Here is a 17,384-nt window from a genome sequence, read left to right on the forward strand (position 1 = left end):
CGTATGAGAAAAAGAATGTGTGTGTGTGTATATATATATGTGTGTATATATGTATATATGGATATCTGGGTCACTCTGATGTACAGCAGAAATTGACACAACACTCTCAGTCAACTATATTCTAATAAAAATAAAAAATAAAAGATCTATTAGCATTCGTGAATGATGAGTGGAGGTCATCAACTGAGAATAGGCAGGTTCTGTTGAAAAACTGGGGAAAAAAGGCACAGCTTGTCAAGGGAGGCATGTGTGACTGTGGGGCAACTCACTGATAGCCCATTTGAGGTTTGTGGGAATAAATTTACAGTGAAAGCAGGCAGTGTGGTCAGCCTGGCTCTGCCTTTTCCTCCAGGACCACGCAGCCACCTAGGTGGGAACCCAAGGATGTGAATAGTTGGGATTAACAGTGATTGACCTTTGCTGGGTGATACGGTGAAGCAGAGCACAACAAGGGAGTTGTGGGGTTTTATAAGCGTATTATGACTAACTGCGATTCCAAGCCAGGCAAAGAGAGAAGGGAGGGTGTGAGGGAACTATTGAGAGTGAAAAGTGGAAAGGTCAATTGGTCCAAGGTCGAATGAGAGAACATGAATGTGGTGGCATGGTGGCGTGGGACCAGGAGAGCATCCGAGTTGATGAGCGCATAGCATGCATGCTTAAAGTGGAGACTTTATGAAAGTACAGCAACTATGAAAACGGCATTTTACTAGTAGTCTTTTCCGGACATCACTATAGTGTGTTGAATTATGTTCATGAAGACTCCCCTCCCCGCCCAACAGTGAATGCATAGAACACAGAATTTAGGCACCAATGACTGTATATTTAGCAATGCGAATAAACAATCATTTACTATTTTGTTCAAATCTCAAGAGTCCACTGTGAAACTCTGGATTTCTGGATTCTTACAAAGGTAAACCACATGATCCTAATACCTCAAAACAATTGCAGCCTTCTCAAAAGATCCAATCTCCACATAGGAAGAGAAAAATAACCCCATATCTGATATAAACAGCATGTTTCTCTGCTTTCCTCCCTGTCTTTGCTCTGTGCTATAGATAGAGCAGGACTGTGTGAAGGCCAATTAAAGGACAGCTGTCCAGGAGTTCCCACTGTGGCTCAGCAGGTTAAGAAACCGACTAGTATCCAAGAGGATGCAGGTTGATCCCTGGCCTTTCTCAGTGGTTTAAGGATCCGGTGTTGCCATGAGCTGTGGTGTAGGTCACAGACTCGGCTCAGATCGGCATTACTGTGGCTGTGGCATAGGCTGCAGCTGCAGCTCCGATTTGACCCCTAGTCTGGGAACTTCCATGTGCTGCAGGTGCAGCCCAACATAGAAACAAAGAAAAAGAACAAAAGGACAGCTGCCCAACAAGCTTGCCTATTGATTTTCTCTAGTTGACACAGCAGAAGTAAAGATACCAAACACAAACCAGTTCTCACACTCACCCTGATTTCAAGTTTCCCATTTCTCTTCCTGGTCTAGAATTCATGACATGGACTGTGCATTACTGGTCTCAGGAATTTGGTCCCTCCTCCAGTGAAAAGTATCAACAAAATTCACATTTCTTTCTTTGTTAAAATATAAAATTCATTCCAAATGGTCATTTAAGACTTCCTAAGGAAACTCAGAGCTCACAGTAAGAAGCAGGCAAGCTGGGTCTAGAAAAATGTGACAGCTTTATTTCCTAAGAATCCAGGAAGTCTGTAAGAATCGGAAATTGGGGATTAAATGCTGCCTGTATTTCACAACATCATCAAAAAAGAAAAGTAGTTGAGTGAAGAGGTGAGGTTAGGGATATTAGTGTAAAGACAGGATCACATGTTTTTGTTTTTGCCCTAATACCTCTACAAAATGTGATTCAGTTACTAGTTGCAGCAACTTGTTCTAAATGTTTGGAGTGGAGGTATGAGAACCTGAGGAGCTATTGTCATAGTGATGTGGGTATTCCAGGAGTTTTGTTGTTTATGTCTTACTAAGTTTTATATACCTGATTTCCACTATCCAGGAGATAGTGACATTGAAGCAGTGTTTTGACATTAAAGTATCTAGGCTGCTCTTGGCTGTGGGGTTAGTGTTCATATTTCCCACATAATTCATCTTTGTAATGAAGGTTTTATTGGAACAACTAAGCAGGGTATTTCACTAGATACTAAATCAACATTACAAAATTTAAGGCAAATGATAAATGATTAACCCTAAGCTTGCATAATAGTGCATATGTTTTCTGATAAATAAAAAGCAAATAAAATTAAAAGAAAGTTTATGGACACAACAGACCCCAGATCATCAGTTAATACTGGTCACTAGCCTTTCTAGCCCTGGTTCTTATTCTTACTTGTGTAGTCCTAACTGCCTCTGAATTTTCATAGTCCCTAGAGCTCTTTAGAATTTGGAAACAATTTACTTAAAAAGCTATTGCAGGCAGTTTCAAGCCTCAGTTCTTCCAGCAAGCGTCTCACCTAAAAAGCAAAAAACAAAAAACAAAAAACAAAAAAAAGAAAGCTTTTTTTCCCCTAAATTCCCTATTCTACCTTAGAAACAATCATTATATATATATATAATTTGTGTGTATATATATAATTTTGATAGTGCTGTAGTGCAACCAATGTATGTAAAAATCCCATTCTTTCTATGATGTGAGTGATACTGCAGGCAAGCTTTACTAACTTTAATCTCCTCCTCCACCTCAATCCCCATAATCTGTTTCTCACAGGATTAGATACTGTGATTTGATTTTTTTTTTTTTAAGGGGACTGTATATATTCCCAGAACAGAGCATCTTAAAGCACATTTAAGCCAAAATGAACATGGTTTCACCAGGTATATGAAGTGATTCTTGGGTGCCAGTCGCAAATGACTTATGGATGCTTAGCAGTGCCATCCGTGCGGGCTTGGCTTTGATTTGTAGATGCCTGAGAATTATCTCCTCGGAGAAAATGTACAGAGGTAGCATTTCACTTTTATGTTTTTCATCAAACGGCTTCCTCGTGACAGAGAGAAAGGTATGAAAGTTGTTAGGGAAAACATTCTCTATTACCAGGAGGTTGTTTCTTCAGAAGTCGGAGGCTTCTGTGCACTGTGAAGGGAATATGAAATTAAACCTGGGCTGGAGAATTCCTGTCAGATAAGCAGCCTTTACAAAGCCACCTCTGTCTCATACAAACAAAATGGTCTACAGATAGCTGCTTATAAGTGATTTTGTCATAGAATTAAAGAAACTTTGATTCTAAAAATGTATGCTTCTGTGTACCAATATGAAATTGGTGGTATCCGAAATATTCTCAACCAAAAAAAGAATTGCAAGTCCGCCCTTAGGGCTGCTGTTAGGTGGTTTGTGGCATCCAAGAGATCTTACTAAAGTCTCTTCCTAAAGTCTCTTTCTGAGCCTGGTATGCTACCTTCTTTAAGTTCAGTCCTTTGAACTAAGGCTTTGTATTTTCAGTTTTTATTGGTGTGAACCAAACCCTGGATGGGGCCCCATTTTAAATAACTCTTAATGATGAGTCCTTTAAGAAATATTTATTTATAAAATTTATTTATACCTCAAGAGCTACTTGTGAGAGAATGGAAGACCACATCAGATGCCAGGTTTTTGCTGGGAGATGATTAGGATGGCAAACCTGAAATATGAATGGCTTCCTACGTAGGCAGACCTTAAGAACTCCAGAAAGCTAAAGAAATAGTAGGAGGGTGTCCAGTATCTTAAAAAAGAGACGGGATATTGAAAACAAAGATACTGGGGGTGACTTTGAAACCTAATTCACAGTTTTGCTTGGGTTTAATATGATAACAATATTGAAAAGTTATTTTGGCCTCTGGATGTCAGATCTCCTTTCTCCTGTGATTTTTGGTAAATGCTTTAATTTGTGTAATTTGCCTCATGGGTGGAATCTGCCCTTTTCATTTAAAAAAATGTTTCCATTTTTTTTGGCAAAATATTTTGACATGCATCTTCTAAACCAACATCAAACCATAGTACACCATTGAGTATAGAGAAAACACTCATGAAAGGAACACTTCCCACTGGAAACATCTTCCCAGGGCATCAGACATTTCTCCTGTGCTAATGGAAGGACATTGAAAGTCAATGAATTTAGCTTCGCTACAACTCCTCATTTGCTTTAATTTAAAGGTCCCACTCTCAGTTCTTTATGGGGTGTTTAGGTTTCCTCGTAGGCCCCTTAGGAATCACAAGCTTCTTTACTCTTTTAACTGTATATTTCATTGCTGTCATTGAAGCTCTTTTGTTGCTGTGCCTCTCTTCCTAATGTTATAGTTTTAGTCAAGTATTTTTTCCCTCTGGAGGTATTAATTGTTGCCAGTTTTGAAGATGCCCTTGCTTCGTATATACCTTTTGCCTCTGGTGCCAAAACATGTCACTATTTCCTATTTTTCCTCTAGGTGGAAAGATTTTTTTTCTTTTCATTCAGTGTACACTATGCCCTTTTTATAAACCTCTGTCTGTAGTCTAGGGTATCTTTATCTGTTAGTTGGAAGGTCAGCATTCTTCATAGTGTCATATATTTCACCAATTTGCTATTACATGCCTCAAAAGAGAAGATTTAAATGTTATTTTGTTTGCTATTAGCTATGAAACTATTGGTCACTGGAGCTTATGACAGCCTACCCTTGATAAGTATATACCTATGGTTCATAGTATGTCATTAAAATAAATGGTTATTTTCTAATGACAAGGCTTTCACTAAAACACAAAGTTGAAAGGGAAGATACTTCTTAAAATGTAGCAGAGCCTACTGGAAGATGTCCTCCAGTTTGAAATCTAGTTTCTCTTTATTTAGTCCTGGTAACTATTTCAGATCATATACAGTTAAATGGATACTTTATTAACAAACTTTATAATCTTCCCTTCATTCATATGGGTATGCATGTACACAAATACACACATACAATCTACCTCCAATTAAAGAGGAAAGATTATTTAATTATTGTTTTATAAAAATTTGCAAGCCCTTCAGGACTTATTTTGAAATAAAAGCCATCACCCTTCAACCAGCACATACTGAGTCGCCACACTGAGACTGTCACTGTTCTAGGCACTAGAGAAAGAGCATTAAGCAAGACAGACAAATTCCCAACTCCTACAAAGCCTGAGTTTTAGAAGCTTGATCTAGACTTCATTCCAATTTAAATATATGCTCTTCTTCCTCATCGGATTAGTTACTAAAGGGCTTTATAGTTTCTATCCAATAGGAACAAGTTCTCCATGATGAGAGCATCCATTTGTGTTTGAGAGCCTGGAATTATGCAATTTATTCTAAAGTCATCTGCTTCTGAGAGTAGTACAAGTCTATTTCATTATATGAAAATGAAATACACTGAAATTTATTATTATTTTATTGAACATAAATCAGGGAATAGATTCAATATACATTACCTAAAGACTGACATTTCAAGCCCCTCAGCCATGTGTTTCAGTAAATGTGTTTCCTTGTTCATTTATTGCTACATTTTGAATCATTGCTTCTGCCCATATGACTGTTGATGTCTCTCCCTGCAGCGTGGATGAACCCATTTCTTTCCAAGGGCGAAAGCTGCTGCAAGATAATAGATAACCTTGGCCTGGGCAACACAAAACTCTTGCTTATTATCATGTCACATAGAACTCAAAAGAATTGATGCACAGTCCAGGAAAATCATTTTTATTTGGACTTTTTAAAATTAAAATAGAAATAAAAACCCAGTAATTCTCAAGTTTCATATTCTACATACTTTGATATTCTCCAATATTTTATTGATTCCATATTGTTGATTTACCCATATTTTATTTAAACTTCATTTGTGGTGGTGCAGTGGGTTAAGGATCTGGCATTATCACTACAGTAGCTCTGGTCACTGCTGTGGCATGAGTTCAGTCCCTGGCGCCAGGAACTTACACATATCATGGGCATGGCCAAAAAAATAAAACCTCATTTGTGATTTTTTAAAGTTTTATGATTTAATGGAAAAAAATTGCACATCTCCAACTTCCAGCTTTACAATGAAAATTTAAAACATTGGTCTGAATATATAAATACACATGTTGAGGGTGAATTTTGAGAATTTTGGTAGTGTCAGTTACTTTCAAATGCTGAGCAACTTCAAGACATGGAAACAACCTAAATGTTCATCAACAGATAAATGGATTAAGAAGATGTGGTGTGTGTGTATAGATATATATATATATATATATATATATATATATATAATATATATATATATATATACATACATACAATGGAATACTACTCAGCCATCACTTATATATGGAATCTAATATATGGCACAAGTGAATCTTTCCACAGGAAAGAAACTCATGGACTTGAAGAACAGACTTGTGCTTGCCAAGGGGGAGGAGGTGGGAGTGGGATGGGTGGGAATCTGGGTTTAATAGATGCAAACTATTGCATTTGGAATGGACAAGCAGTGAGATCCTGCTGTATAGCACTGGGAACTATAGTCACTTGTGATGGAGCATGATGGAGGATAGTGTGAGAAAAGGAATATATATGTGTGTGTGTGTGTATGTATGACTGGGTCACTTTGCTATTCAGTAGAAATTGACAGAACAGTGTAAACCAAATATAATGGAAAAAATAAAAATCATAAAAATGTTGAGACATAAAATAAAACAAAAGTACTTCCTGCGATGCCTCAGAGAATATCAGTGAGTTGTCCATTCTGCTGTGGGATTTCTCACTGAGAAAAATGTCGTTCTGTGCGTGTTTTTCTCTCAGGAGGTCGAGCTGTGTCGAGTTAGCAGTCAGGAGAAGCTGGGCCTGACAGTCTGTTACCGAACGGATGATGAAGAAGACTCCGGCATTTATGTCAGCGAGGTAAGAAATGCCATGGAGGAGAGATTAGGGGAGGCAGACTGCGAGAAATGGATTGAAATGACTCACAATGAGAAAATCCTTGGGAGGCTTCAATGTGAAGAATTGGCCATCTTCCAGTTCTTGTCACTTTCAATTAGGAAAGTAAATTATGTTGCCCAAGTAATGTAATTATTATCAGCTTATTTAATGTGGATGCTTTCACCACAGAATCCTAGTATGGAAAAGTGCAAAAATGGTACCATGGTCTAAATCTGAATAAATTCCCATAAATATGCAAGAAGTCGAGCCAAGTTTTTCATCAGCAAATATTTGTTCCTTCATTCCCACTGTGTCTTTTACCTGTTCTGTTAACAATAGCATTGACTAATTGTTTTAAAGCTAATATTCACAATAATCATGTATTTGACTCTGCTGATGGGATTATTAAATTTGAATATCCAAGAAGTGTATCTATTAGATTGTTTTATTCAGCCCCATGAAAGCCTCGCTTTCAAAAAGTGAGGTCCTCAGTGTGAAATGCCCTTAGTGTTAATTACTTTGAAAAAATGTGAAGCAAAATTTATTATGTAGGTGATTTTTTGAAACTCTCAAAAGAAATCACTGTATGACAAGTAGTAAGGTATTATATATATATATACACACATGATTAAAAATTACATATATACATGCAAACACATATATGTATATACATGCATATATATATATTATATATCTCCTGTATATATGTATGGAGACACATATGTGGGTGAAACCATGCATGTCTATGTGTATATTATGAACCCAGAAGTTAGACAGACTAGATACTAATTGCTATGCTGTGCTGTTCCAAGATTTCTTGGTCATGATCTTAAAAATATTATATAACTTAACTAAGCTTCAGCTTCCTTAACTAGAGACTTAGTACAATAATGTTTATTTCATTTATAGAGGTGTTTATACGCTGGAAACAATAATGCAATTAATGCACTTAGAAAACTACATAGTTCTATAAATGTAAATGTTACTGTTTATCTCCTTAACAAAGAATTTACTGACTGGCTCTTGCTATGGCAAAATCTCCAGAGAATAGTTGACTTGCATATTACTTTTAAATACACAACTATGATAATCCCTCTGATTATGGTGGGGAAAGTATAAACACCTGCAGAGTTATCTTGTGTGATATGTACAGAGGTACACATGTAGAATTTTAATAGTAGTTTGGTTATAGTTCTGAAGACAAAGTTTTCAATTGTGAATGCCCTCTAAATAGGATACACTTGATTAATCATCCCCACTTCTTCAGGTAAGTCTCTAGGCACAATTTACATATGTCAGCTTTGGAACTTTACTTTTCAGGGCTAGTAAAGAAGCCACAGAAACTGAACCTATGTACTTGGAAAAAATGTTTTCTTTATATATCTTACATGTAATCCCATTCTTTTGTTCTTGATTGATCACTGAAAACATTTATCGGGTGGCACCACCTAATAAGAAAGGAATATCCAATATCTGCACAGGTAGGGTCAAACTTTACACTGCACTTGAAATACTTTGCTTGAAACAAACAAAAAAGCTTTGCTGGAATAAGCTCAAATAAATGGTCTGAATAAATGGTTTGAAGCCATTATGTGAAACGTAATAGATGGAATTACTCCCAGTGAACAGTAAGTCACCACTCAAGTTTGGCCCGTTAAAATGTTGATAAGCTCTTAATAGACCTTTAAATATCTCTTTATTCTAAAATAAGTTATAGTTAATATACTTCACCCTATATGTAAAATAGTGTCTAATAATAATCTTAATGGATAGTATTTTTTTCACTTTTTGAGCTACATAGATTACAAATCTCTTTATAAATTAATGTGCTCATAACAGAGAAATCCCTTTAATAAGTATGGACTTAGAGTATAGCTATCAGGTTTTCTCAGACAGCTAAGGCAGGATTTAAAAATCACCCTAGCAGAAAGCAAATTTCCTGGGTCCAGAGACTGCTAGTATTAACATCAGCAGAGGATCATGTCAGCTGAAGCCCGTGTCTGACAGGTGGGATACAGAACTGAGTGAATCAATGTGAAAAAAAAAATTAAATTAAAAAGGGAAAATAATCAAAGGAAAGAAGAAGGGAGAGAAAAGTGGTCTGCAAATCAAGTTGTGTTGAGTCTTCTTCAATTTTACTTTTTTTTTTTTTTTTTTTTTTTTTTGTCTTTTTGCCTTTTCCAGGGCCACACATGCGGCATATGGAGGTTCCCAGGCTAGGGGTCTGATCGGAGCTGTAGACGCAGGCCTATGCCAGAGCCCCAGCAACGCAGGATCTGAGCCACGTCTGGGACCCACACCACAACTCATGGCAACGCCAGATCCCTAACCCACTGAGCAAGGCCAGGGATCGCACCTCCGACCTCATGGTTCCTAGTCAGATTCGTTAACCACTGAGCCACAACGGGAACTCCCAATTTTACTATTATTAATTCTAAAATGGTCCATTTATGTTTTTAGAATCAGTGATTTTTTTTTTTTTTTTTGTCTTTTTGCCATTTTCTTGGGCTGCACCCTTGGCACATGGAGGTTTCCAGGCCAGGGGTTCAATCGGAGCTGTAGCCACCAGCCTACACCACAGCCACAGCAACGTGGGATCTGAGCCGCGTCTGCGACCCACACCACAGCTCACGGCAATGCCAGATCCCCAACCCACTGAGCAAGGCCAGGGATTGAACCTGCAACCTCATGGTTCCCTAGAATCAGAGATTTTTTAAAATCTTTTTCATTATAGTTGATTTACAGTGTTGTTGAGTCAATTTCTACTGTACAGCATAGTGACCCAGTCATACATACATACATACATATATATATATGTACATATATATATGTACATTCTTTTTCTCCTATTATCTTCCATCTTGGTCTATCCCAAGAGACTGGATACTGTAGGTCCCTGTGCTGTACAGTAGGACCTCACTATTTATGCATTCTAAATGTAATAGTTTTTGACAGAGAAAAATATGGCATGCCCTCTATAAATCAATAGAAAAATCTGAACCAGGTTTTTAAAACTAATTTTTAAAACGATATTTTTAAGTTCCTGGGGGGACATTGCATATCCAGTTAAAGCTGTGTGTTCGGTCCATTACAGGTAGATCCAAACAGCATCGCTGCCAAAGATGGCCGGATTCGAGAAGGGGATCGTATTTTGCAAGTATGTCGTGTAGTCATTTCCTTTAGTTTCCTACTGTCTGTCCAATAGTTTTCATTTTATTTTGCTCCATGTAAAAGTGTTAGAGAAAATAATTTGTCTTTGTTTCTGGATGGTACCATCTATGAAACAAAAAGCTATCATTTAAACCTTTTTTTTTTCCAAAGTAAGGATAGAGCCATTTATTTAGAATTCTTAGCTAATAATTAGTAAGATATAATCTCTGGACTCAGATAACTCAACTTCACCTTCCAGCTCCACCACTTACTTGGGCACTTTACCTAACCTCTCCTTGGAAGCCTGTTTCTTCCTCTATTTTTTATTATTATTAAAGTATATTTGATTTACAATATTGTGGCAATTTCTGCTGTACAGCAAAGTGAATCAGTCATACATATATATACATTCATTTTCTTATATTATTTTCCATCATTGTCTATCCCAAAAGAATGGATACAATTCTGTTCTGTATGGTAGGACCTCACTGCTTATCCATTCTAAATGTACTAGTTTGCATCTCCTAACCCCAAACTCCAGTCCATCCCTACCTCCTCACCTTTGGAATCCACAAGTCTGTTCTCTGTGAATCTATCTCTGTTTTGTACATAGGTTCATTTGTGCCATATTTCAGATTTCATGTGTAACTGATATATGTATTTGTCCTTTTCTTTCTGACTTACTTCACTTAGTATGATAATCACTAGTTGCATCCATGTTGCTGCAAATGGCATTATTTTGTTCTTTTTGTGGCTGAGTAGTATTCCATTATATGTATGTACAATATCTTCTTAATCCATTCACCTGTTGATGGACATTTAGATAGTTTCCATGTCTTGTCTCTTGTGAACAGTGCTGCTATGAACAAATGGGTGCATGTATCTTTTTGAATGAATACTTTGTCCAAATATATATGCCCAGGAGTGGGATTGCTGGATCATATAGTGGTTCTATATTTAGTTTTTCTGAGGAACCGCCATACTGTTTTCCATAGTAGTTGTGCCAGTTTACATTCACACCCATAGTGCAGAAGGATCCTCTTTCTCCACACCCCATCTAGCATTTGTTATTTGTAGATTTATTAGTGATGGCCATTCTGACCAGTTGTAGTTTTGATTTGCATTTCTCTAATAATTAGCAATACTGAGCCTATTTCAAACTGCCTACTGGCCATCCATATGTCTTCTTTGAGGAAATGTCTATTTAGTTTTTTTTCCCATTTTTCAACTGGGTTGCTTTTTTGTTATCGAGTTGTATGAGTTGTTTGTATATTTTGGAGGTTAAGCCCTTGTCTATTGCGTTGTTTGCAGCTATTTTCTTCTATTCCATAGGTTGTCTTTTCCTTTTGTTTATGGTTTCCCTTGCTGTTCAAAAGCCTTTAAGTTTGATTAGGTCCCATTTGTTTATTTTTAATTTTATTTCTATTGTCTTAGGAGACTGACCTAAAAAAACATTTGTACAATTTATGTCAAAGAATGTTTTGCCTATGTTCTCTTCTAGGATTTTTTTTATGGTGTTATGTCTTATGTTTAAGTCTTTAAGCCATTTTGAGTTTATTTTTGTACGTAGTGTGAAAGTGCATTCTAATTTCATTGATTTACATGCAGCTGTCCATTTTTCCCAGCACCACTTGGGGACTTTTTTCCCATTATATATTCTTGCCTCCTTTGTCAAAGATTACTTGATCATAGGTATCCGAGTTTATTTCTGGGCTCTCTATTCTGTTCCATTGATTTGTATGTAGGTTTTGTACCAGTACCACACTGTTTTGACTCTTGGAGCTTTGTAATATTGTCTGAAGTCCAGGAGAGTTGTGCCTCCTGCTTGTTTTTTGTTTGTTTGTTTCCATAGGATTGCTTTGGCAATTCTGGGTCTTTTATGGTTCTATATAAAGCCTGTTTCCTCATTTTTTTTTTTTTTTGTCTTTTTGCTATTTCTTGGGCTGCTCCCACGGCATATGGAGGTTCCCAGGCTAGGGGTCGAATCGGAGCTGTAGCCACTGGCCTACACCAGAGCCACAGCAATGTGGGATCTGAGCCACGTCTGCAACCTACACCACAGCTCACGGCAACACCGGATCGTTAACCCACTGAGCAAGGCCAGGGATCGAACCCCCAACCTCATGGTTCCTAGTCGGATTCGTTAACCACTGCGCCATGATGGGAACTCCTGTTTCCTCATCTTAAAGCGTGATAATAGTAGAATGTACTGTTGCAAATGTTAGATGTGATTAAGTATGTGCTATCCTTATACAGTGCACAGTAAGTCATAATATGAACTGCTGTTGTTACTGACAGCAGCAGCAGCTATTGCTGCCTTTTCCACAATAAATTAGGAAAAGATGGATCTCGCTGTTCCATTACTATGAGAGTCTTAAAGTCTGAAGAAGTTTTAATTATTTACAAATTAGTTGCTTGGGACAGGTAGTGAAAGAAATATGCTTTCTTCTCCACACGGAAATGTGAAAACAGAGACTGACTGAATTTCAGTTTAACAGGAGAGATGGTAAACACCTCATAGAGAGCTGGGTCTTTTATGGTATGTGGAGCTGGCAAGAGTTCTACGGTAAACCAGGAAAAACCTCGAAATCCAGAGTTTCTGTCCTACATCTGCCTTGACTCACTCTATCCCTTCTGAGTCCTTTCCCATAGAGCGTGGCTGCAGGGAGACACACAGCCCCCTGGTTCTTGGGTCCATTTTAACCCAAAATGAGAACAGGGGCCCTTTGGGGTTGAGTTTCAATGTAGATCACACCTGCAAAACAGGAGGGCGGGCTCAGATGACAAGCTGAAGAAGTTACAAACATTCTGCTCATTGTAACAGATCTTCAGTTCCCATTGCTCCTTCCTAGATATGAACCAGGAAAGAAAATTTCTGGGTTTTTTTTTTTTTTTTTTTTTTTTTTCAGATCAGTATCTTTCAGATCAACACTCTACTTGGAACCAGGGCTTTAAAAATAGACAAGATGCCACCTTGCCGTGCAGCCTTTGGAGCAGTCCCTGTATAATTAGGAAGGTCACTGTGTACACAGATGATAATACAATGTGATGTTTTCATGAGGAAAGTGTACCCATGCTGCCTGGGGAGCACACCAGAGGGCTATCCTGTCCAGCCTTCCACTGTCCTTTCCTGTCGTTAGTGGAACACTCACCAAATCACAGCATTTCTCTGTATCCCTTCTCTTCCTTAGCTAGAGGCCATAGCTTTCCCATCAAGGACCCTCTACTAAGCCTCCAATTAGGCATGAACTAGAGACTATGCAAGGCCCCATTAGTTTTCAGAAAACTTCAAGAATATATCATTTCTACTTGAGTGAGCTCCCTAAGGTGTGACCTGTAGTTAAACAAAATGGGATGTGCCTGTCACTGGATAATTCAGGCAAAATAAAAGTGAATCAAGAAACCAAGACTTGGTCTTACTACTATATTTTCCATGGCTTTCTCACACTCATTTGAATCAATGAGTGAATGAAACACAGGTACTCAGCAGAGAAGGTGATAGGACAGAGGGAAGAATAAAATCTGCTTCAAAGCTTTGCTCGTGTATCTTCATTCATAGAGAGGGGTACCATTTTAGTGTATCATCCAGATCATGACAGCTTCAAAAATATATCATTAAGAACCTGACACAGTGTCTGTAAGGATGCGAGTTCAGTCCCTGACCTCGCTCATTGGGTTAAGGATCCAGCATTGCCACAAGCTGCAGCATGGGTCGCAAATGCAGCTTGGATCTGGTGTTGCTGTGGCTTTAGTGTGGGCCACAGCAAACCAACCCTAGCCCAGGAAATATACATATGCATCAAAAGAAAATAAAAATATTCACTATTATTTTTTGGATTTAGAAATTATTTAAAATGTGCTGTTCACTGTTTTAACATCTCCAATTAAATATACTGAAAAGAATGTAACTCCTTTGATAATCAGGGTCATGTTATGCCCAGCAGTCATCACACAACGTAATAGAGTAAAATACTCAGTGACTGAAAGGTCTGGAAGATTGTGTGCCCTGATATTAAATGACCCTTGTTGGCTACATTTTATGATATATTAGGTCTATGTTTTGTCATTTTCCTCTCCTGTTTCCAACTGTCACTCCTTCCTCTCCCCATCTACCCACCATACCCTGCACCCACTACTGCACTCTTGCTGGCTCCCTTCCTAGTTTCCAGCTCTGTACTTCCCAAAAGCTAGATACACAAATACCGTTATTAAAGTTGTATCTATTAGTTCTGTGGGTAGTTAGATAGAAATAAAGTACTGTGTTTCTGTATATGCATACTATATGTTTTGGGGTTTTTCATTGCTTTTTTGTTTCTTCTTTTTACAATTGCACATGTGGCATATGGAAATTCCCAGGCTACTGGTCAAATTGGAGCTATAGCTGCTGGCCTACACCACAGCCACAGCAACACCATATCCAAACCACATCTGTGACCTGCATCATAGCTTGTGGCAATGCTGGATCCTTAACCCACTGAATGAGGCCAGGGAAACTAACCTGCATCCTCATGGAGACTATGTCGGGTCCTTAACCCACTGAGACACAATGGAAATTCCAGTTTTGATGCTTCCTTATTCTTGGCTATATTCTGAGCAGGTTAAGTTTTAGATAAAATATGTTCTGGATAATAAGGCATTCCTTAATGGAGTTGATTCATTGAAGAAATAACAGCAGTAGTGATAAAGTGCTGTGGTTTACCTGATTAGTTTATATTCAGTGACAAATATGTCACATCTAATAAAGAAATACCTGTCACGTTAAAAAGCCTAGAATTCTATTCTCTCTGCATACACAGGAAACAAAGAGTCTCAAGGGTGACAGAAAAAGTATATTAAAGAAAACTGTGACAAAATGGTACCCATAGACAAATAGCTCCCATATGGCTGGTAGGGAGATTATGAGATACCCTGTAATGAACAATTAATGACTCTTTTCCCAGGGAGATGAGAGTGGGAGAAAGAGAGGATTTCTTCTCATCCTTTAAGTTTCCTGGCTGGCTTTTATTGAAATGAATCTCATTAGAGCAATTGTGATTTTAATTTCCTATTCATGATGACCTAAGTAGAGTACTCTTGTGGTCCTGCCCTCATTGTGTAGCTAAAATTTTCTTTCTTTTTTATTTTTCTTTTTAGGGCTGCACCCAAGGCATATGGACGTTCCCAGGCTAGGGGTGGAATCAGAGCTGCAGCTGCCAGCCTACGCCAGAGCCACAAGCAACATGGTATCTGAGCCGCGTCTGCGACCTACACCACAGCTCATGGCAATATGGGATCCTTAACCCACTGAGCAAGGCCAGGGATTGAACTCAAATCCTCATGGATACCAGTCAGGTTCTTAACCTGTTGAGCCACAATGGGAACTCTGCATAGCTAAAATTTTCTAACAGTAGTCTTCCATAGACCTAGGTGACCTCACTGAATGGCCCCACAAGAGTACTCACAGCAGACTGATGGAGGGTAGGGGTCACGCAGAAGAGAAACCATGACCTGACTTCCAACTTCATGAGAGCAGCATCTTCTAGCTCTCATGGGTTTTACCTCTGCAAGCGTTTGACAGTTCTATTTGCTGTGCTACTGCCACAAACTGGTGGTATCAGATGTGTTCCCAGGAACTATTATGGGGAAGTCCTTTTACAACACTGCAGTGCTGCGCCAGAGAGAAAAAAAATTAAAGACACATACATGATCAGCTGTCCAAATGTAAGAGTGCTGTAGTCTCACGTTCTCTTTGGGATAGTAAGCGTTTAACATGGCTCCATGTGTGCAGCCTAATCTCATGTTGACCAAAAAAGTCAGTCATGTATTCAAGAATTACTTCCGACAAAACCCTACCAAAGCTCAAGTGGAGCAATAAGACTTCTGATAAGCTCTTTCTTTCTCTGCCCTGAACTGGTCCTCAGAGGTTCTTCCTACTCTTTTACTGTCTTCTCTATGGATAACTGTTTCCCCCTGTTCCTTTTCTTTCTACTTCAGCATCTCTATACTTCATTTACCTTCTTTCTCTCCACACTAAAATAGAATCACATTTGAAATACATCTTGCCTTTTTTCCTCAGATTCTTAGGCTTTCAAATGAGGATTTCTATAGGTGGTTGGATGCCAAGATCATCAGTTATCCACCTGCCTATGGTACACTAATGTAGGAAACCTAAAAATCTGCATATGCAAGCAAAAAACTATATTAAACCATTTCTAGGCTTTTAGGGTTTTACACACACACACACACACACACACACACACACACATTCACATAGAGGAGATCAGGTTTAAAGTGGGATTTTGGCTGATTTATCTTTGTAATTGCCACAAATCTCTTCTAAGCCAAGATAATATCCATTTTGAAACTAATATTTACACATGCCCATGCCCAGAAAATGAGACAGATAGATTCTCTAGCAGTTTTTCCCCGTTTATAACAAAAGTCACATATTGCCCTGCTCCTCGTCTCTTTCCCTCTTTCTGCTCGAAATGGAAGTCTTCCATTCAACCCGGCTGACTTCACTACGCCTCCATGTCCTGCTTTGGTTTCTGGGTCCTTCACCTTCAGTATTTCCAGGCTAGCAAGCTGCTTTCTCACAAGCAATCCTGTAGCTGTGAGCCATCGTTCAGCAACATGAGCAAACAAGGGTCGAAAACTCTCTCCGATTCCATTCCTCAAGTCTTTCCATTCCTTGAGAGGCATCTTTGATGAAACCCACAGCTGCATTTCTGGCCTCGATATTAAACTAGGCATCAAACTGATGTCCCAAGTGTAATGGGATCTACCAGCCAGCTGGCTAATGGTGGCCTTTATTTTGAAAAGAAACAAAAATTACACTTTAATCCCAATTTTCTGTGGCAAATTTCTTTCAGTCCACATATAATTTTGAATGTAAAACTATTTCTCCAACACAGGATCTGTTCTCTCAAAATACAGACATAATGCCAGGTCTGGGGACTCTAGCTCTGGTCATTATAAGCTCACAGAGGAGAGAGAGGAATACCACCTATAAAGGAATAGAAATCAAACATAGTCATATTGTTTCTTGATGGCCCTCTACAAATTAAAAATATATGATATAGATCTCTTAAAACTATATTGTAAATCAACTGCAATTTTAAAATGTAAAAAAGAGAGAAAACCACATTGAAAAAGATAAAACTATGTTTACTACTGTGGATTTCATTTTTAGGCATGAATTTTAACATATTTGCTTTGTTTAGAAGGTTATCACAGTAATAATAATAACAACAATAGCATCAACAGTAATCTGTGCCAACCTTGAGCACCTTCTGTATACCAGGCACTTATTTAAACTCTTTTCATATAGTAACTCATTTGATCTTATAGGAGCCCTCTGAGAAAGGCACCATTATCTTCATTTTAATAGATGAAACGTAATA

General features: G+C 38.2%; 1 protein-coding gene and 1 long non-coding RNA gene across 4 annotated transcripts in view; one reads left to right on the top strand and one right to left on the bottom strand.

Annotated features, from left to right (window-relative positions):
* The window catches only part of PDZRN4 (PDZ domain containing ring finger 4), a 366,514-nt gene that overhangs the window by 334,459 nt on the left and 14,671 nt on the right, over nucleotides 1-17,384 (top strand). For both annotated transcript variants that reach the window (XM_003481711.4, XM_003481712.4), the window contains 2 exons: nucleotides 6,736-6,834; nucleotides 9,947-10,009. In XM_003481711.4, coding sequence (XP_003481759.2) covers nucleotides 6,736-6,834; nucleotides 9,947-10,009 — 162 coding nt within the window. The remainder of the gene's footprint in view (nucleotides 1-6,735; nucleotides 6,835-9,946; nucleotides 10,010-17,384) is intronic.
* LOC102166536 overlaps nucleotides 1-17,384 on the bottom strand; it is a 51,187-nt gene that overhangs the window by 4,994 nt on the left and 28,809 nt on the right. The window contains exon 3 of one of the 2 annotated variants that reach the window (XR_002344156.1): nucleotides 16,364-16,987. The exons of the other annotated variant lie outside the window; for it this stretch is intronic. This is a non-coding gene — a long non-coding RNA (uncharacterized LOC102166536). Of the gene's footprint in view, nucleotides 1-16,363; nucleotides 16,988-17,384 lie in introns of those variants that run through there. 2 annotated transcript variants of the gene reach the window in all.

This window comes from Sus scrofa, chromosome 5 (genome assembly GCF_000003025.6).
Source record: "Sus scrofa isolate TJ Tabasco breed Duroc chromosome 5, Sscrofa11.1, whole genome shotgun sequence".
In the NCBI taxonomy this organism is placed as follows: Eukaryota; Metazoa; Chordata; class Mammalia; order Artiodactyla; family Suidae; genus Sus; species Sus scrofa.